A 22,646-nucleotide genomic window follows, 5' to 3' on the forward strand; every position below is an offset into this window, starting at 1 on the left:
TTATTAATAAATTATAAGCCATTTAATTCGATTAATTCGATTAAATTAGATAACATAATATCAATAGATATTATTATTAACATGTAAATATATTTATATTTGTATATTATTATGATGTGTGAATTTTACAAATATAGAAAACTCGTGATCCCCCACACCCCCCTCCCCGCCTCGCTCTATTGACATTCCTAAACATAAGAGAAGGATATGTCAGTAGATCCAGTATACAACTTTATAGTTTTGGTTATCCAAATCTTAACCAGATCTGTGCTACATGAAGAAGGAAGTGTCCTCTGCCTATGGTCACCAAGAATTCTAGCCCCTTACGTTTCAAGATAAAGGTCACTAAGAGGTAAACCCAGCTACATTTGCAACACAATAATATGATCGAGATAATAATCAGAACGAGTATAACCAAGAGCAAGAAGACTCAGCTACACTAGCAAAAAGTTATGTGACTATCAAAATCAGGAACACCACGTCGAAAATAACTCAACTGTCTTATAAGAACTTGCAAGTAACAAGGTACATTGTTAGTCCATGCAACAAAGAGGAAACGCTGGTATCTAAGTCAGCCAACATTACACTTATCAGATTCGTATAAATAGAGAGTCCAGAGCAATCATTCATATTAGGATTTCCGGATGTTACTCACCATTATCTCCTCTCCGGGATTAAGCTGCATGTCTACGGAATCATCTGCAGAAGCACTGTATAGACCTTGCAATTTCATCTACACAGAGATCGAATGATCAATTTACCAGTCGGAAAGTTAATAGCTTATTTGTTTACGATGATTTTTCAGTGTTCCAGTAAACTTTCGTGAGTGATTGCGCATACCCCAGTTGGAGGGCTGTCCGCTGCGGGTGCGAGGAATCTTGACTAGGCTGTAGAACTTGGAGGAAGTTCCTTGAATCAAATGGAGTCAAGATCTCGTACTCGCTTGTTGAAGGCAGCATGTTGATCTGTTGTTGGGCTCTCTCATTCTCTGTTATCTGGCAATGGAGGCAAAGTTTTCAGCTTGTGCAGCTAAGAAACGTGTGAATGAGAAAGAGATCAAGAGGGAACCTTGTTCCTTAGATACATCATGTCATTTTGCAGCTCCATCTCCTGACCAAAGAATTCAGAAGGCATTTGATTGAAGATCTCAAGAAATATGCCATAAGAAAGAATGGGAATTGTTTCATTACCCTTTTCTGCATGTACTCGATTTCAGCATGCAACAGCTCATTCTAACATAATCAAGGGACATTTGTTAAGAGTATATATACATTCCAGATAAATAGCATTGGAGGATTTCTATGGCAAACAAGTTGATAGAGAGCTCGGGAAAAATTGACACCTTTTTAGTTCTTATCTTCCTTATGCCTTTCTCCAATTTATTCTCAAGTTGCTTCAGATCTCGGAGGCTCATGGAGCTGAGAGCCTCACCCATCAAGTTCCTATGAAACAAGGATCACACTACAGCTACCAATGCCAAGGAAGAAAAGAGGGGTTATGCTTCAAATTTACCTGTTTGTACTTTGTATATTGTTGATTTGCTGGCGGAGTTTTGCTGATTCTAGCTGGTAGTGCTAAGAACAAACAGAAATAGTGAAGTCATAAGGTGTCATTTTTCAACACATCATAAATAGGACTTTTGGCTTTAAATTCATGAGCTAATCACAATGAACCTGGGAATCATATCAGATAAAAAGTAGTGATTGTGTAATTGCTATTCTATGAATGTACTTGGAGAATCCATTCTTGGAATGGAGCTCAATGTGATGGAAAAGTAGTGATTGTGTAATTACACTAACTGTCACCCTTAAGACTCTGTCAGCAATTAGTATTAGAATGATTCAACTAGTTATAAACCGAGGTTGCTGCTTGTATCTTGTTTCACTATCTACAATGTTCATGAACTGCAACCAGTTGCTATCGATATATGTGACTGGTTTTGCCTCCACGTCTCTAAAACAAGTAATGTTATTACAACTATTAATGGGAGACATTATTTCAACTAGTGCAAGGATTTCCTACCACCGGCGGTGGCACCGGCACCCTGATGGGTTAGGTACCGATATCCACACTGCAAGACTTAGATGCAAAATATATTATAAGCACAATATCTTTAAGCAGTATGTAAGATAAGGAAAATTATGTGCAATAAGAAAAAGTGTTTATGACTGAAATATGCAAATAACTTTGATAAATGAAATATCAGCTTGCTCATTTTACCACAAAATGATTAATAGTTACTTCACAAAATGCTAGAGGAAAAAACAACGGGACATAACAATGTCATTTCAAGACTCTCTACTGATTGAAAATATCTCAAATTTCTTTCAAAATTGAGAAAAGATAATAGTATTGCGCTGACTTTGTCTATCTGATCATCAAGATATTCTCAAACCTATGAGTTATTTTCTTTTAATTATTCTATGGAATAATCACTTCCCTTTAAATATTTTCTTTGCTTACATTTTATGTTTCTAATATGTAAGAGGTATTGGGCGATTCCCAACTATTTATGGGAAGTGCTCTTAAGCTTATCTTTTACTTACCCTAATATATGTTTAGGTAAGTGAGTGCACCTTAATCATCAGGAGCTAAATCTATTCCAAGAATGGTGTGTCAAATGTGCCCTTAAGAATTTTTAGCCCTTCAATATCTTTATTCTCATAAATCTGAGCTATGCACTTCAAGACCTGCAAGATACAATAAGTCACAAGAGTAATATATTCGAGGTATAGAGAATCCTGCAGGGCATGGAGTAACAAGGCCAGCATAGGCTCCGTCATCTTTGTAGACAACTTAACATGAAGGTTATAAATGAAGTGTGAGTTTTGAAGAATACAATGGAAATCTTTCTAGATGACTTTTGGATTCAAGAGCACAGTATAATGATAAAGAAAAGTGAAAAACCAGATGGTGAATGGAAGGGTAGAAAAGAAGTCACAATTTATGCAAGATGAAGAATGGCAACACGATATAATAAACTCATCGCTGTCTGCCTTGGAAAAAAGATCTTGACATCTGAATTATTGAAACTGTTATTAAATAGATAAAAAGCAGCCTACACATGAATAGTGTAGATGAGAAAATCATGGATTCACAAAAACCTTCCTCCAACTTTTTGTATGGGACCACAGGAACAATACATTTGGAAGAAAAGGCTGGAAAGGAAATACTCAAAATGAAGGATGTGAGTATAGTACTTTTGGACACTTGAGTCTCTCAATAAATCTAAGATTTCAGTAGCTAAACATAAATATAGCCAGAATTGAGTGGAGAGGCCTACTGGTAGGATATTTTTAGTCTTGAGAAGAAAGGTGACTGGGGAACAAACAATTAAGTTTCACAAAGTTTTAGAAGGAATACACTTGATGAGCTACCTTCAAGGAAAAAGATGTGGAGAAAAGCAGCAGTCCTTGTATATAACTGGCAACTCTTTTGTAAGTGATGCAGAGTACATGGAATTTCTTAAGTGCTTATATATTTACTTTAAGAGAGAATACACTGGTAAACAAGAAAATAGATTACTTGAATTTGCATTAGAAGCTAAGCTAGATGATATTCTTAGGAAATTATTAAAGATGATGACAAGGTTGCTCTGCGAGGTTCAATAAGGAGAACGAGCCAAGATAGAGAATATGGAAAGCAGCATTCTCTTGTTGTCTTTTACTTAGAAATGAAATCTTCGACTACTCTAGAAATGAATTCCTTTTCTTTTGACTTGGAACAGGAGAGGCTAGTCAATATAAGTGGGGGAATGCAACGGTTAGTGATAAGTCTAACAATGCAGGTGATGATGAAAGAGAATAGAAGAATAAAGAAGCAGCAAAACAAGGTGGATATTTCTAGACATCACAATTTCACAATTTTGAAGTTGCTAATATTACCACTAGTGTTGCCATCAAGTTAAAAATTCCAAAAATTTGTCCTTAAGTACCCAACAAGTATTTTGTGTCCATATATCTGGTGTAACTAAAGTTGATTGACATTATTATGTTTAGTTGTGACTTCAAACTAATCAAATGTACATCTAAATCATCTTGGAACCAACCTAAATAGTATAATTGAGCTGAATAAGTAAATTAATTATTTTACCATGATCAATGTCTACCAAATCTCCACAATATTAATTCAAACTCTACATATAATCAATTTCGTTAGATTTGAAAGAGAGTTTAATTCGGTTGAATTTCTTGTTATTGACCTCTTAATGCAATTAAGTCATTAAAGATCAAACAATTTGAATTAATCATGGACTATATCAAGGATCAACAACAATTCTAGCTTCTAATAGGATCCATTGACCATTTGATTGGCTACTTATACTAATCATGTCCAAATCGAATCAAGTCCAGATTTAATAGGAACTCTTGGTCCCAATTACCACCGTACACTAATCTGAATCCAGATTACGTAAGTGGACCACAATTAGATATCTTTTGAATTTGCCTACTTGTCAGATTTTCAGATATTCCATCAAAACCTTTACTAAAGCCAAAAGTTAATTGAACACAAATTCAAGAGAGAAAGTTAATTGCTTGTATTAATATCTGCTGTCACTAACCACTCAAGTCTAGACATACTTCTCTCCAATATTTTTGATAAGATCATTCTTCCCTCTCTTTCTTTTCGCCTCTCACTCTTCCTTGTGGCAACAGCAGTCTAAATTCAAATCCATGAATTAGTCATTAAATCCAAGCTCAAAGTCTCCGCGTGTTCAAATTTAAGGAGATTGCTCTTAAATTGAAAGTGGTGAACAATCAAAGTGAGTGAAACTTGAGAGATTTGGTGAGATCCAAGAAGAAGCCTTAATATCTGATAAAACTTCAAAATTACCTTGCTCTTGCAGGTTATCCAATCCTAACTACTTAAATTTGACATCTACCATGGGTTTCACTTCAAAGATGTATTCCAATTTTCTAGTTTTTGTTTAATTTTTGTAGGATTTATGTAGATCTTGATGGGGTTATGTAGATCTTGTAGGATTTCTGTTCATGCAAATTCAATTCAAACCTGAAGTTTGAATAATTGCTTAAATCTTTCAATGTAGATCTTGTTTGAACCCTTTTCAATTCTATTTGGTGTATGTTTAATTGCTTCAAGATGTAATATTGATGTATTTTTTATTATCGATTTAATGGAATCCAAGTTAATTTGGGGATTGGAGTATAGAAGAAGACTAGAATGGAGATTAAAAGGAGGTAAGAAAAGAGGTTCCGCTGGCGACTCTACTCCATTCTATCAATATACCAATAGATCTTGATGGAATACATTAGACCTAAAACACTGCATGGATTATCAATCAGGATGCTAACTTATAGGGCATATTTATTAAAAGTAAGTGGTCACACTTTGAGCATAGAAACTTCTGTAGGTTCATTTTGAAGAACTACTCAGGTGTGGAACTATGAGTGGAAGAAGACCAAGATAGGCAACCGATAAAACTTGAAGAGTCAAAACTTCTCATGCTTGAAACCTTCCATGCATAATTTCAGAAAATGAAGGAAATTCAAATACTACAAGTCAAATCAATTGGAATAATCATTTTTCAGTTTCAGATACATTCATAATTTTGTTTGTTTTCTTTGCTTGTTAATCTTTAGTTATAAATAATGCATAGTACTTGAGAGTCCGGCTCATTTTGCACAAACATATTCTGAATATGTTAATATATAGTCTTGTAGGATATTTCATGGCATGACAACAAAGCAAGCATGCTGTTACATTCATCTTGGTCATGCCAGAATAAGTACGTGAATTCATATTTGGAAGCATCAAAAGAAACACGTAATGGCGTAATGCTATTTTATATAACATCTTTCTGGATCTTACTCCAATAATGTTAAAGAACCAGAATACAAGCAACGAAACATGATAAAGAGAAGAGGATACTGTAAATTAGATAAAAACCTGTTTTACAAATTATTAATCTACATATTGTGTTCTCCCTATGGTTGAAAGCGAAAAAACTTGCTGTGACTGAAGCTAAATTAATGTGGAACGAGATTTTCCGATCTAGATAACGCACAAAGCTAACATGGTTAGGTTGACAATGGTTGGATATTCATGCAGTATGACTTCCACCGAAGAATATGAAGTATTGCTAGTAGATATTTGCTTTTTGGTGCTGAAATATGTGATCATCACTAGTAATTGTGAATAGAACAAGACAATTATGAATAGCATGCAACTACATAGAGGTTACCTGAGCATTAACTACTGAGAGAGATCCCGTGCCAGTGGTATCACTACTTGCTTTCTTATACCTTTCAATAGTTGCTTTCACGCTGCATAGAAATGATAATTATTTTTGTTATCAACATAAGCTCATGTCTGAGAATATCCCCTTCAGTGATATTTATGGGAGAAGGTCTTATTATACAGAAGACTACAAAAATTTAATAGTAACATGTATTTATTCCATTTTATTTATATCTGAATTTTTTGCTATGATTGATAATTAGAAACAATCTTGCTTAACTAATGAAGGCATCACAAATGAAAATGATTCATTTGTTCTTTAATATACAGTATATAATAGTTAAAATTGTTGGTCAGCTATTTCATATGGGCTTTATGATATGCTATAAATTGTGGAAAAAAAAATTTTAGGATCATGTATTCGCCTAACCTCACTTTAAGAGATTAAAAAATAAAAATTCTATATTCTTTATTATTATTTTTTAATATTATTATAAAATAGGTTGTGCATGGCTAGTCTTTCTAACTTATCTAACACCCTCACAAGAAAAAAATATAATATATTTTATAATGTTAACTTTCAAGATGTCAACCAGTTTAGTTGATGATGACTATATCATAAAGTTTTGGGATCAAATCTAATCTTCATTATTTATCCTTCGTAAAATATATATGTATATATAAATTGTTTCTATGGAATGAAAAGGTTCTTAAGATTTTTCTGCTGCATGGAATACCCTAGACATGTATTACTTGTAATTCATAAAGGTGATTCTGACCCACAAAGTACTCAAAGATAAAAATCAACGCACGCTGAGCATACCATTTTTGTTTCATGATATGTTATTCGCAAGTAAACTTTAAGGAAAGATTTCCTACTTTTAGCATTCTAGAAAATATAAGAGGTCCCTAAACAGAAGACAAATGTTTGCAAACATGTTAGAATAGTTGAAGGTTCCTAATTAAGAGATAAATGACTACAAAATTAGGGTGGGACAAAAGGTTGCAAGGCCTTTTACTAATTTTTACCCAGAAAAAGAACCTTGCCTCAGATTTCCAAGGGATTACCAGAACCTTGCCTTTTACTAATGCCTTGAATTCCTAGCTTTTACCTAAAACAAAAACTAATAAATTAACCCCCGTCTTGAGCAACCACGAACATGGTCTACACTTAAAATACTGTATTCCAGACTGATGTCAGCCCTCCCCATTCCCAAAGCCCTCTTCCGACCTCTCTCGCTCTTCTCCCCGACCTGTCCTCCAACCTTAGTTTCCTCGAGGATCCGATTGGTCCCTGTCTGCCACGTCGGCGCGCGATCCGACGACATGATTGGCTGATCTCCCGCGTCGCTGGATGGGCCTGGGTGGCGTCCTAGGTTTGTTTTATCCGCAAGACAATAGCTGAAACCCCCGTCACCCTTTTGTCCATACCTCGATGGACCAAACCCTACGGTCTTCTCTCGGGGACCCTTCGCCCTGACCGCCTTGGTTGCCTTTCCCATACGTACACCAGTCCCAGTACATTCATCCCATTGGCTTCTCAGTCTTGTCCTCTCGCCGTACTCTACACACCCTCTCTCCGTCTCTCGTAATGTGATACTTTCCAAAGTTCACTTGACAGCTAAATCCATCGCGGTATATGGTACAAAGATCGTGTGAGGTCGGAGGGAGAGAGAATGGAGTCGGGGCAGAGTAAGACAAAAAACCCTAATGCACTCAAGAGATATCAAGAAAGAGATGTGACATGTGGTAAGGTCACCGGCACTACGATTACGAGGAATGGGCTAATGAGAGCGTGACAGCTCGAGAAGAGGCTTTCTCACGCTCATGGGTGACGTGAAGAGAGAGAGAGAGGAGAGAGGGGTGGGGGAGGGGGGATGAGAGGGAGAAAGGGGAAGGGGTAGGAGTGGTGGTGGGAGGAATAAAGGAGGGGAAAGAGAGGAAAAGAGAGAGAAAATGGCAAAGCTTAGATGCAAAAGGTGTGGTTGGAGGAAGTTATATGACCCAGTGTCACGGACTTAGTTGGTTTTGCCTAAGTCGTGCGGCACCCTTGCGTGTCCGTCCGCAAAGGTCAGCCTCCCCGAAATCTCCCATGGTCCCTTAGGACCCACAAAAGAGAGAACATGATAGAGAAAACGCCTCGGTCGGGATCCACAAGCAAACATCTCCGAAAACACTTCATAAACAATGCAAATTGCAAACAGACTTTACAAACTCTGAACAATTGCACAACAAAGGGTAAAATGGTCCATTACAGACCGAACTAAAATGGGACTATTAAGCCTTCGGCTGTCCCTCTACATGCTAGTCAAAGTATGAACATTCCAAAAGACACGGACATACATAAGCATTACATCAAACATCCTGTTTAGAAGTTTGTCCGTGACATTCTCCCTCACTTATTCCTTCGACGTCCTCGTCGAAGCCTTTGTCGACACTGCAACTCCTCGCCTCTGCTGAGTCTTCAATCTTCTGCTCTAGCTGTAATGCGTCTCTTGGCTCCCAGCTGCTCTCCGCTGCTGTTTTTAAGTAGTCGAACCTTTGATTCGCCTTGCTGCTTCAACTCGCCAATGACTCTGACTCTAGTGTGGGGTTGGCTGAATTTTGTTGATCCCTGTTGGTTCCTGCGGATCCTCCAGATGAAGGAAAAGACCATCCTTACTGCGTTAGTCTCTCAAATGCCTCATGCTGTTTGAACTGGGTGGATGCTTGTTGGAGCTTTTAACGAGCATCGTCTCGCAAACTTCTGAAGATTTGGGTCATTCCTCCACAAAATTTGCTCATTGACTCTTCTTTCACTTAGTTGTCACATCCAAGTATGTTCGCATCACTTCCGCTTTCGATTGACATTTTGTTGGGAAATGAAGCGGACAATCTACTCTCAGTAACACTGATCACCGTTGGTGAGGATTTGACAACTATTGTCTTCTATTATCTTCGAAGGGTCTTTGAACATATGCAGAGCTCCTCTACTAGATAGATAAGAGAATTGAAGTACTTGGTTTTGCCCATTCTCTTAAGAGTTGAGAAGGCAAAGGTTACTTGACTTCGCCCGCCTCCTCGAGGTTGTACTCCATGCATCGAGCTGGTTACTGGCCCTCGCCTGCTCTTTGCTCACACTTCTGAAGCACTTGAAATGTTTGCACTCCTTGCGTTGAGTTAGCTACTGTGATTCACCTTCTCAATGTCATTGAACTTCTGGAATGCAGGAAGTTTTCACCCCAACTTGGAGTAATTCTCTAATAGATTTGGTCGCCTCTGGGATTGTACCGTCTTCTCCATCAACCCTGTCGCCTACTCCCCTGAGTAGCGAAGGTACAACACCGCATATTGCTTACTTCGTTCCTTGGTCGTGCACTCTTGCATGACCCGAAGTCCTTCACTTTCGGCTATCTTGATGAGAAACTCATTGACACTGGTCTTACGAAGTTCCTTGGCCTCTGCCCTTCAGCCTTGTCTCGGTACTTGGAGTTTGCCTCTACATGCTCCACCTCCTCGGCCCCTTTCACGACCAAGCGCTCTCCCTTCATGAGAGCAAGGGATCAATGACTTTCACAGAAGTCTCGCCTCTGCGGTACCATGGTGCTGCCATGCCCATGACACTACTATCCGTCGCCTCGCATCTGCATCCCTTTTCTTCACAATCAGTAGATATGCCTCTGTGACACTCCTCCGAGTCCACCTCCATTCTAACTTATGCTTGATTTTGGGTAGCTAAATCCCTCTGGACTCGTCGTCGCTTCCTCACCCCCTTCGACCCCCTGCTTCAACACCTCTGTGTTATCCAAGTAGCTCCCTTTGGTCAATGGAAAAACAGACTACAACTCCCATGCATGGCCTCTACCATCACGTTGTAGGGTTTGCACTGATTCTGTTCTCCTTAGCTTCCTTGGTAGCAATGTTCGCTTACTCGACCTTGTCCTCTGACTTGTCGGGCTCCCTTAAGCGAACATGAGCTCTAGAGCAGTCTAACTCTCCAGCTGTTTCGATCATACCTCTGCATGATCAAGACCCTCCCATGGGACTCACTGGTACTTGCATTCGAACTTTTCCCTTGGTGGAACCCAACCCCCATATGCTGATGACCAAGGTTTTCATTCGATGCAACCTTCGATGCACGCACGGAAGACCCGCCTCTGCAGTACCATGGCCTTCACTCCTTGAATCCATAGCCCTTCTTGCCGTCGTGTTGTTCACCGAAGTAGAGCTTCCAGTAGCTCCCGATCATACCTCCGTATGATCTAGTCCCTCACGGGACTAGGTTGTGTGTATCGCATTGCCACGAACTGTTCCACCACGATCCGCTGCACCATGTCGCCTCCTGGTGACATCTCTATTGCATTCTGATCCTTGTGGGATGAACTCGAATTGTAAACCCTTCATGTGTGGCCTCTGCCAATACATCGCAGGGTTTCTTCCACCTTCGATTTTGTTCGCTCCTTTGGCAATCGACCTTCATCCACCCACTCTTGGGTCACACCTAGATGAAACACCGCTCTAGGACAGTCCGTCGCCTAGTAGCTCCCGAAGTCTCCCGACTTCGCTGCAATTAGTGCACCATTGTCTGGATCCTGGGCCTCTACCCCTACCAGCACAATCTTCGCTGCGCACCGCCTCCTTTATAGCAACTTGAATGACAACACTGTGGCATATTCTTCAAGAGTACCCGCCTCTGCGTCCTCTTGCCCCGTGCTAAGGCCTTCTGAACCCAACTTCGCCTCTGCAAATTGAGTCGCCTTAGTCCCTCCATCAAATGCTCCTCCGAGATAAAGTGCATGTGCCCAGAAGCTCCCTTTGTCTTTGGCACCATGCAAGATGAGTCTGCTCCGTCAGAATGAATGACCCATGGAACAACATGATCCTGCTCTTGCCTCTGCAAGAGTTCATGTCCTTGACCTCTGTCCAAGGAAAGCACTATGCCTCCGCTCCATGTTCCATCTTCTATGTTGGCTCCCTTCATGCGGCTTGGGTACTTCGCCAAGTTACACCCAAGTTGCTCCGCTCCTCGTTTTTGCATTGAGTTGATGGTGGCCCTCGCGCTCACCATTCCACGGGTCAGCCCTCCCTTGAGTCTGATCTCTATATCGACTCCAAGTATGCCTTCATTTGTGTTGTTTCGGGTCGCTCCCCCACTTGATCTCGCAATGCATCCACCAATGCATTCTCTCAAGCGAGATCATGTGACGACTCCTCGCTGCTTGCTCAGTCCATTGAGCTTCGTGGAGTTGTCGTTTGTTGAGGTACTCCTCAACTTGTGAGGTCCGTCCCACATGATTCTCCCTCTGGAGAGCCGGGACTTATCCCTCCTGGATAACTATCCCGTTGGAGCAACATCTCTCTTCGTTTCGGAGACCACCATCCCCTTGGACTACTCCGATCTGCTGAACAAACTGTGCATTATTCTACCTCCTACAAACACACTTGCTAGATTGCGACTCCACGTCAATACAGCCCCCGCTGCACCACTCAAGGCCTAGCAACATGCTGAACTCGTTGCACACTTCAGCCTCCTACGGACGTATCCTTCACATGCCGAAGAGAAAGTTTCAATGCTCCATGGCGTCGAGTTTCAATCGCCTTGGGATGGCCGCGAACATTCCATCGTCCGCATACAAGCCCATGCATGAGTACCGAATTCTTTGAGTTAGCAATTCCCCTCACCTCTGTGAGCTTTGCACAACTCTTTCGGTCGCTGAGCAACTCATTCCCCCTTGGATGGTCTCATCCTTTACCAAGCGTCTCGCTTACCTTGAGCACCATCAAGTATAGTTGTCAACGTTGAGCCATAGCTCAAACTCAGCCATCCCAACCTTTGTGCGCTCCGCATTCTTCCAAGCTTGTCTGTTCTCGTGGTGCCTCTTGCGCAAAGGGTTGGCTATTCCTCTGAATGCCAATCTCAGATGCCCGCTCCTCCGAGCGACTCCTTTTCCCTACATCCCCATGCCCGTTTTCCCCTAAACGGTCGCGCGTGTGTTGACTGCCATCAATGTAGCCCCGCTAGGTCCCCCACATTTGCATGCTAAGTGTTTCTATGAGTGCTTGTCCCGCTCTGATACCATCTGTCACGGACTTAACTGGTTTTGCCTAAGTCGTGCGGCACCCTTGCGTGTCCGTCCGCAAAGGTCAGCCTCCTCGAAGTCTCCCATGGTCCCTTAGGACCCACAAAAGAGAGAACATGATAGAGACAACGTCTCAGTCGGGATCCACAAGCACACATCTCCGAAAACACTTCATAAACAATGCAAATTACAAACAGACTTTACAAGCTCTGAACAGTTGCACAACAAAGGGTAAAATGGTCCATTACAGACAGAACTAAAATGAGACTATTAAGCCTTTGACTGTCCCTCTACATGCTAGTCAAAGTATAAACATTCCAAAAGACACAGACATACATAAGCATTACATCAAACATCCTGTTTAGAAGTTTGTCCGTGACACCAGGGCGACCACTGCCCGTCCAATACCAATACCTAACTCTTTGCCATTCCTACTACTCTCAACCACTGCTGTGGAAGCCACTAATCTGTGCTTCCACTCAACAAAGCAATGAAAGGATGAGAAAGGAGTTGTGCGAGCAGGAGTTCTCGCATACAGAAACATCATCCGAAGACAAAGAAAGGAAAGAATATACAAAGAGAAGGAAAAGAGGGGGATCACCAGGCAATCACATATCAGCTCCGCAGTACCAAATCTATGTAAAGATTCATTTGTATGATCATATCTTTGTTTGTTCTTGTTCTGGTTCCTGAAGATGAGATTTGAGCTTGTGAGGAGCAGATCTAGTGGCTGTAAGCCCGTGTTATGGGTGGGTCGGATGTTTATATAGATTTGGTACTGCGGAGCTGATATGTGATTGCCTGGTGATCCCCCTCTTTTCCTTCTCTTTGTATATTCTTTCCTTTCTTTGTCTTCGGATGATGTTTCTGTGTGCGAGAACTCCTGCTCGCACAACTCCTTTCTCTTCCTTTCATTGCTTTGTTGAGTGGAAGCACAGATCAACGGCTTCCACAGCAGTGGTTGAGAGTAGTAGGAATGGCAAAGAGTGAGGTATTGGTATTGGACGGGCAGTGGTCGCCCTAGGTCATATGACCTCCTCCAACCACACCTTTTGCATCTAAGCTTTGTCATTTTCTCTCTCTTTTCCTCTCTTTCCCCTCCTTTATTCCTCCCACCACCACTCCTACCCCTTCCCCTTCCTCCCTCTCATCCCCCCTCCCCAACCCCCCCCCCTCTCTCTCTCTCTCTCTCTCTCTCTCTCTTCAAGTCACCCATGAGCGTGAGAAAGTCTCTTCTCGAGCTGTCACGCTCTCATTAGCCCATTCCTCGTAATCATACTGCCGGTGACCTTACCACATGTCACATCTCTTTCTTGATATCTCTTGAGTGCATTAGGGTTTTTTGTCTTACTCTGCCCCGACTCCATTCTCTCTCCCTCCGACCTCACACGATCTTTGTACCATATACCACGATGGATTTAGCTGTCAAGTGAACTTTGGAAAGTATCGCATTACGAGAGACGGAGAGAGGGTGTGTAGAGTACGACGAGAGGACAGGACTGAGAAGCCAATGGGATGAATGTACTGGGACTGGTGTACGCATGGGAAAGGCAACCAAGGCGGTCAGGGCGAAGGGTCCCCGAGAGAAGACCGTAGGGTTTGGTCCATCGAGGTATGGACAAAAGGGTGACGGGGGTTTCAGCTATTGTCTTGCGGATAAAACGAACCTAGGACGCCACCCAAGCCCATCCAGCAACGCGGGATCTCAGCCAATCATGTCGTCGGATCGCACGCCGACGTGGCAGACAGGGACCAATCGGATCCTCGAGGAAACTAAGGTTGGAGGACAGGTCGGGGAGAAGAGCGAGAGGTCGGAAGAGGGCTTTGGGAATGGGGAGGACTGACATCAGTCTGGAATACAGTATTTTAAGTGTAGACCATGTTCGTGGTTGCTCAAGACGGGGGTTAATTTATTGTTTTTTGTTTTAGGTAAAAGCTAGGAATTCAAGGCATTAGTAAAAGGCAAGGTTCCGGTAATCCCTTGGAAATCTGAGGCAAGGTTCTTTTTCTAGGTAAAAATTAGTAAAAGGCCTTGCAACCTTTTGTCCCACCCTAATTTTGTAGTCATTTGTCTCTTAATTAGGAACCTTCAACTATTCTAACATGTTTGCAAACATTTGTCTTCTGTTTAGGGACCTCCTATATTTTCTAGAATGCTAAAAGTAGGAAATCTTTCCTTAAAGTTTACTTACGAATAACATATCATGAAGCCAAAGTGGTATGCTCAGCGTGCGTTGATCTTTATATTTGAGTACTTTGTGGGTTAGAATCACTTTTATGGATTACAAGTAATAAATGTCTAGGGTATTCCATGCAGCAGAAAAATCTTAAGAACATTTTCATTCCATAGAAACAATTTGTACATACATATATATTTTACGAAGGATAAATAATGAAGATTAGATTTGATCCCAAAACTTTATGATATAATCATCATCAACTAAACTAGCTGACAACTTAAAAGTTAATATAATAAAATATATTATATTTTTTTCTTGTGAGGGTGTTAGATACGTTAGAAAGACTAGCCATGCACAACCTGTTTTATAATAATATTAAAAATAAATAAATAAAGAATAAAAAAATATAAAAAATTTTATTTTTTAATCTCTTAAAGTGAGGTTAGGTGAATACATGATCCTAAAATTTTTTTTTCTACAATTTATAGCATATCATAAAGCCCATATGAAATAGCTGACTAACAATTTTAACTATTATATACTGTATATTAAAGAACAAATGAACCATTTTCATTTGTGATGCCTTCATTAGTTAAGCAAGATTATTTCTAATTATCAATCACAGCAAAAAATTCAGATATAAATAAAATGGAATAAATACATGTTACTATTAAATTTTTGTAGTCTTCTGTATAATAAGACCTTCTCCCATAAATGTCACTGAAGGGGATATTCTCATACATGAGCTTATGTTGATAACAAAAATAAGGAGTGGTGATAGTAGGAACGAAGGAGGGGGAAAGAGAGGAAAAGAGAGAGAAAATGACAAAGCTTAGATGCAAAAAGTGTGGTTGGAGGAGGTCACGTGACCTCGTCCAATACCAATACCTCACTCTTTGCCATTCCTACTGCTGTTGAGAGTTGTGCGAGCAGGAGTTCTCGCACACAGAAACATCATCCGAAGACAAAGAAAGAAAAAAATATACAAAGAGAAGGAAAAGAGGGGGATCACCAGACAATCACATATCAGCTCCGCAGTACCAAATCTATGTAAACATCCAACCCACCCATGACACGGGCTTACAGCCATTAGATCTGCTCCTCACAAGCTCAGATCTCATCTTCAGGAACCAGAACAAGAACGAACAAAGAAATCGAACCCAACCCCACCCCCCCCACCCCCCCCCTTCAAAAAATCTCAAGTCCAAAGTAGTTCTCCTCCTTTCAAGAAAGTAGAAGCGAACCCTGATTTGGCCGCCCTCATAAGAGACAAGAAACATAACCATACCTTAGCTAGTTTAGCTGATAGCTATATATCTCTTCCAATGTGTTACAGAGAAAGAGTAGAAGCAAAGTGAAAGTGAAAAGGGAAACATAAGTTGTAGATCGAAGAAGGGAAGGGAAGCAGACCTGCTGTTGGCGTACTCGTAGAGGCGGCCACGGGTGGAGAAGACGACGAGGGCAACCTCTGCGTCGCACAAGACGGATAATTCGTAGGCCTTCTTGAGGAGGCCGTTGCGGCGCTTGCAGAAGGTCACCTGCCGGTTGGTCGTGTTTTCGATCCGCTTGATCTCGATCTTGCCGCTGCCCATCTTCTCCGCTCGCTCCAGCGTTTCCGATCCTTCAATTCGTTAATTAACCTGAAACAGCGGAACGATGATGAGTGGATTCCTTAAGAAAAGCCATCGCCGATCTTATTCCTTCAACACGGGGAGTCGACGGGAGGAAGAACAAAGCATCAGGTCGAACCGACCTTTCCTTCCTCCACTCCCTCTGATCTCTTCCTCTCAATCTATGGCACTCCTACTGGGTGTAGCAGCAAACGCAAGGGGAGAAGTGGTTATTAAGTGAGGCGTCACTCGCCATCGTATTCATGGAGGAAGGGTATGATGGGTGGGGACTGGGGATAGTAGGGGGGGGGGGGCAGGAAGTGACTTCTTGAAAGCGATCGCGAGTGGGATGTGAATGAGACATTGGGTTGAGACGCACTCAAACAAACAATTAGACTGTTGTTTGAGTTAAATGCTACCAACTATTATCATTAATATAATGTAATTTGAGTACAGTATAGACATCGAATGATTATTGTATTATTGCATAAACGATATATGTCAATATAGCATCTTATACGTTATTTAATGTTATCATCACTGATCACTAAATCAATTGTAAAATCTCATGCTTCCAAATATTAGGGTTTTTTGGGGTTAATTTTAGGTCTTGTCATTGCAGCTCAAATTCATTTGCCAAATTCTTTTCTCTTTTACAGACCAAAGAGTATGGGATCACTGTTTCTAAGAAAAAATATATATGAATTAATAGCAAATAACACAAACTGAAAAATATCCATCTAAATCAAGAATGAATCCAAGTTTTCATTCGAACTTGTTTCTCAAGTTTGGCCCAACAAATGGGAGAAGGAAAAGATTTTTTCCCACCATGATATCCTTCACGTGTATAACTTATTTGCACATGTAAGTTATGAAAATTAAAATAAAGTTCTATAAATATTATATTTTAATTTAATCATTACTATTAAATTAAATTTTGATTGTCCGATACTGATTTAAGGTTAATTATGATCCTTTTCCATTTCAATCTCAATTCAATGTTCGATCAAATCTTGGCTCGCTCGGGTACTGAAATGTATATTTTTAATAAATATCTCTTTGATATTTAAATTAATCGGATATTCTAATGATTGATATCAATTATGGAGAACAGGTGCACATCGATCTCGGGTTAAATTATGATCATGATATTGTAATAAGTTAAATCCGGGATATAATAACGATATGATCGACGAGGTATTGGACATATATCGATCGTATGATATTAAGGTATCAAGCATCTAATGCTAAAGTCCAGTCACATATCAATCACCATATCAACTACCAAAGTTCCTTAATACAATTGGCTATATTTTTTTTACAAAGAAGTTAAGTTTAATATCTAAATATGGTCAGAAAAGTGAGGTACTTCAAATCCGTATAATTTTACAAGGAAATACATCAATAAATACGGCTGAAAGCGAGATTGCTCTATCATTTGCCAATTTATAATCCAATGTCCAACAAAATATATCTCTTTTACAATGGGACTAATAAAACAAAAACACTACTTAGCACAGACTTTGGTCCCATTGAGTTGAGTGAAAGCTGAACACTGCTGCCGGCGAAGCAGGCAAATTGGATGGTCAAAATCTCTATCGTTTCCAAATTAGTCGCAGAACTTGCATGTGCTTCTTCCTGCAGTTTGTCCATAGAACTCACAGAGCATTCACCAGATAATATGCGAGTTTGCAAGTGGTAGTACCAATGATCTGAGGACATGTATAGGGAAGAGAAGATGAAGATAGCATTTGGTATATCTAAAGCAAAGACTTTGTTCAGCCAACATCAAACTTTGTGGAAGATTTATCATGAGGAAAATTAGAGAAAATTTCAACTTTTTGTTTTTAGTGAGAACTTAGATTCAAGAACTTGCTTCATTATACTCTTAATGTTAGGTTTTCTAGAAAAAAAAATAATATCTAAAATAGATTTAATGTTAGGATTCAAAATCTCATCTAGTATATTTTATACTTAAAACATTGGTCTGATTTATCAAGAAAAATCATAAACTCAAATTTTACTCTCGACACTTATCTTTTATAAAAAATAAATAAATATCTAATTGGACAAAATGTGTATACATCTCATCTACTACAGTTTATGGGATCTACTATATATAAGCAAAGAGAAGCACTTGGTACGTAGAAGAGGCACACACTGTTTTGCTTACACGTATCACTAAGACAGTGACTGATTCTGTGATAGTCTAAGATAACGATGGCATGAGGAAGAAGGCGAGGAACAAAGGCAAAGATGTGGGAAAGAGACTGAGATGCGTGAGATCAAACGTGTTCCTGTCTTGCTTTCGTTCTCAACGTCAACGTGGGGCATTGATTAACGAGTACTACTACTACTACTCATCTTCGCCCCTTGGTATCATTTCTTCAAAATGATTAATGAGCCATCACCACTTGTTACCGTCTCTCGTAAGTGTGAAGAGCCACAGAGATTTATACGAAAACTGAACTAGAATTACGCATGACATTGTATCTGATGGGTATTCTCCCACTGTTTTGCATACAAGCAAAAATAAATATCATAAATAAATAAAACTTTTGATTGAACTCATAATGTATTCTTTAAGTAGCATGTTTTAATCATCTTCTCCGTTTGATTTTTCAGGTACAAGATATTATCATTATCACCTAATTATATATACACATCCAGTAGCATACTTTGTCTAATATAATAGGATTTTTTTTTGTTTTTAAAAATTCTCTTATTACACCTAAAGAGGATATTCTTTTATTAAACCAATAATTGCTTCCAAAGTTATCAATCTAAAGTGAATTTCAAATGTTAAGTAATTGCTTCCAATATTGATATAATATATTCCTCCCATTCTTCCCAATCTTAATATAATAGAATCCTCCTAATGTTAAGAAATTCCTCCTTATTTCGAAGAATTACATGAATTATTTAATTATATATTTTATTTTCATGTAGTAACATAATAGTAAATATGTTAATATATTTGGAGGAATATATTATATTAAGATTTATAATAGTAAATATGTTATTATCTAATGGTATACACATGTAAACTCCTTTTCTGGAAAGATCATAATTACTTTCCTCTTTTTCTAATTTCTAATTAATCGAATAAAAGAATATTATTGACTAATTATTATAACTTACGTATAATAATCAAAGGGAGATAAGACTTATACGCTTGGTCTACTCACATTAATATAAGTCCAAAGCAAATAATTGTGAGTTACCTTATCTCTTATCGTCTACGTGGACAAAAGTTTATTGTTAGAAGCGACTAAGGGCTATCTCTCCACATGATAATCCTATCCCTCTACGATCAAGTATAAAAAAACTCAATTTTAGTACAATTACTAAGGGAGGACACCTTTTATTGCTCATCATCATATTCATCTTCCTCAAATTACTAATTTGGTTAGACCATATTAGAAAATCTCTTTCGACCTCGGTATTCGTATAAGTGACACCTCGAAAGATCATCATTTTCATCTTGTGGTACCTTGAATACCTTCAACGTCAACATCTTCTCATAATATTTTTGACACTTGAAAAAGGGCTCCATGTCATAGGAACGATCGTTCGTTGATGTCCTCAATAAATACTTGAGCAAAAAAGACTTTGCTCATAATCCAAAATACCTTCACTTAAGGGGGGTAGTAGCCATCATTTCTATACACTAGTGCATCCATCTTGACATAGACACTAATGAGATACAAACATCTATTAAACAACCCTAGCTTCCTACTCATCCTCTCAAGATGTTTTTAAACATCACTAAGCAAGTGCAAATACTAATAGATATGATATAGACTTTCTCTTCATTTTTACCTCAATTGGCCCAATAGGCAATGCCAATAGCTCACCCATAGTCCCCAACTTTGCCATCGACACCCATCAAGGTTTCTCGACCCGACACGATGTCAACATCCTAGGAGCGCCCAAGGTTTGTCAAATCATCGATTAAGGGGGCACTTTATTCCTTGACCATAGAATTCAATGGACTACACCATCCTAAGTCTATCTTATCTAAGTCCGAGGTCTGATCGATGAACTTAATGGAGGACTCCTTGTAGATCCAACTATACCAAATAGACTAATGTTTGGAGGAGATGCGATGAAAACTCCAATAGTCAAAAGGAGAAGAGTTGGTCGAACCCACCTCAAGTCAATCACCATTTACCAAAAAAAAGAGGAATCGATTCTAGAAAGTTTCAATCTCCCGTCCTTGAGGGTGTTCGACGGTAATGTGGAATCCAAAGGAGCACATTACAACTTTTTGTGCCTGGATGTCACTACATGATACCTCGGACGTCTTAATATGTCACACTTTCCCAACCACATTAAAAGACCCAACATGAGAATTGTATGCTCACTTAAAACCACTCTCCATCCGTTCTTTTGTCCAACTATGAGGGAGTTTAGGCTTCACTTCCTTGAGAATGTATGCCTCTAACCTTCAATGATAACAATTCTCGGACTTAAGCAAGGGGAGTAAGAAATATTCGTAGACTTCGTCGCTTAGTTTATGAATAAGATCCGAGGCATAATAGATGCTCATCCATCATATAACATAGATATTTATGATGGGGTTCAAACTATTTCTTCTCTTTTGTTCATTGATAGATAGACCATCGATAACTATACCCATGATATTTTAAATGGCCAATTAATATATTATCATTGAGGTAATAGTCTCGGGCAAATGAGAGAAGTTATGCAAGAGATTGAAGTAGGGGCAACCACAATCAACCCTATCCATGAGGTTGCCTCGGTGAATGAGAAATAAACGACTCAAGCTACATCGCTCGAGATCTGAGCTAACCCCCCAAATATGACTAGAACTAAACTTTTCCTCCAGATAAAAGAGAAAATGCGATCCTTACATAATGAAGACCCCATTGACGAAAAGAGACATGTCCAAGTATCACCTATTTTACCAATATTGCTCATGATACTAAAGATTATCATAACTTAAAAGTGCAAGTTGAAGAGCTCTTGGGAACACCTAGGGTGATTCATTCAAAAGCACCAAAAATTCTCACCTTGATCTCAAGGCTAGTAAAAAAATGGATTGATGTTATCATTAAAAGACTTGCCTTAAAGGGAGATAGCTCCTCGACTTGTAAGGCTTATGTTCGAGCTATCATTAAAAAATGCTTGATGACGGAGGGTGATCGAAAAATAATTTTGAAAAAGAGACATAGTACCTCAATCTAAATTATGATGATTCCTTAGTGGCCTTTGCGAGGATAATCAAGTGATGATCAATATCCTTTATTTTATTTCTTTTCAAAAACTTGACTACCAGCTAACGATCTTATCTTAATGACTTTTTTGTCGATGAGATTAATCGGTGACTCCATCTTGCCTCATGGGATTGTGAATCTACGTATTACATTCAGAGATGAACCCTACTCCAAAATAATATTGACTAAATTCATGGTGGTTAATATCTCTTTGACGTATTATACGATCATAGGCTGGCCCACACTGAACAAACTGAGGGCAATGATATTGACTTACCAAATGACGATGAAGGTCCTAATGAGGGATGATATTAGAAAGCTAAGAAGTAACCAAAGAGAGTCATGTTAGTGTTACCTGTCGATGGTCTCCCTATCGAAAAAAAGTCTAACCCAAGACACCACCTATAGACTCTCGAGACTTGATCAAGTCCTCCCTATATCTTAAGCTGGTGGAGCTAATAATTAAGGCCCCCTAGCAAAGCTCAACTCAATGAAACTCAACGAAACTATCAAGATTACAACGACCCTTCTTGAGGAGAGGCAAGAGCAACTTATCAACTTCCTCTAAGAGAATTCTAAGGTATCCATCTAGTCGTCAAAAGATATACTAGGAATCGACCCAACATAGCTCAGTATCACTTGAGCATTCTCTCGAGGCATGACTAGTAAAGCAAATGCTTTATAAAATTGTTTCGAACTATCCGCAAACAATTAGTGAAAAAGTAGACAAGTTGTTAAATGTAAGATTTATTATCGAGGTGTAGTACCCTTAATGGCTCGATAATATTACACTTGGTAAAAAGTCTAATGAAAATTGGAGGATATGTGTTGACTATACCGATCTCAATAAAATATGTTGAAATGACAACTATCCCTTTCCTCAAATTGATCAATTAATTAATACTATCTTAGGTCATGAGCTTCTCATCTTTATAGATACATTCTTATAGTATAACTAAATCAAAATGATAATATATGATTATAAACATATTTCTTTCGTCATGGCATATATTACTATTAAGCTATGTTATTCGGGTTAAAAAATGTAGGAGTAACATATCAAGATAGTGAACAAAATATTTAAGTATCAAATCAGGAGAAATATTGAAGGTTATGTGGACGATGTGATAATGAAGAGCAAGACGATCAACTCACACTTAGCATATTTGGCCAAGACATTTAAGTTCTGAAAATGTTCAATATGCGTCTCAATCTAACCAAGTGTGCCTTCCGAGTTAACTTAGAGAAGTTCATCAGGTTTGTTATGCATCAAAGGGAAATAGATACAAGCCTTAAGAAGGTACGAGCTATATTAGATATGCACCCATTTTGATCAGTAAGAGAGGCTCAACGGTCAAC

The 22,646-nt window shown here is 39.2% G+C and overlaps 1 protein-coding gene across 3 annotated transcripts; it reads right to left on the bottom strand.

Moving 5' to 3' along the window:
- Positions 1-481: 481 nt before the first annotated feature.
- Positions 482-16,351, bottom strand: LOC135624844 (MADS-box transcription factor 3-like). 3 transcript variants are annotated; one of them, XM_065128856.1, is made up of 9 exons: positions 16,191-16,351; positions 15,848-16,077; positions 6,203-6,284; positions 1,513-1,574; positions 1,343-1,442; positions 1,191-1,232; positions 1,069-1,110; positions 841-995; positions 482-733 (listed from the first exon to the last, which is right to left on the bottom strand). In XM_065128856.1, the coding sequence occupies exons 2-9, from the start codon at positions 16,027-16,029 to the stop codon at positions 730-732; spliced, it is 669 nt and encodes a 222-aa protein (XP_064984928.1). In that variant the 5' UTR covers positions 16,030-16,077; positions 16,191-16,351; the 3' UTR covers positions 482-729. The 3 variants fall into 3 exon arrangements, with proteins under 3 accessions (XP_064984928.1, XP_064984930.1, XP_064984929.1); XM_065128858.1 differs by having other exon boundaries at positions 1,513-1,565; positions 16,191-16,341; XM_065128857.1 differs by lacking the exon at positions 16,191-16,351 and having other exon boundaries at positions 15,848-16,184.
- Between the last annotated feature and the right edge of the window lie 6,295 nt (positions 16,352-22,646).

This window comes from Musa acuminata, chromosome BXJ2-10 (genome assembly GCF_036884655.1).
Source record: "Musa acuminata AAA Group cultivar baxijiao chromosome BXJ2-10, Cavendish_Baxijiao_AAA, whole genome shotgun sequence".
NCBI lineage: Eukaryota > Viridiplantae > Streptophyta > Magnoliopsida > Zingiberales > Musaceae > Musa > Musa acuminata.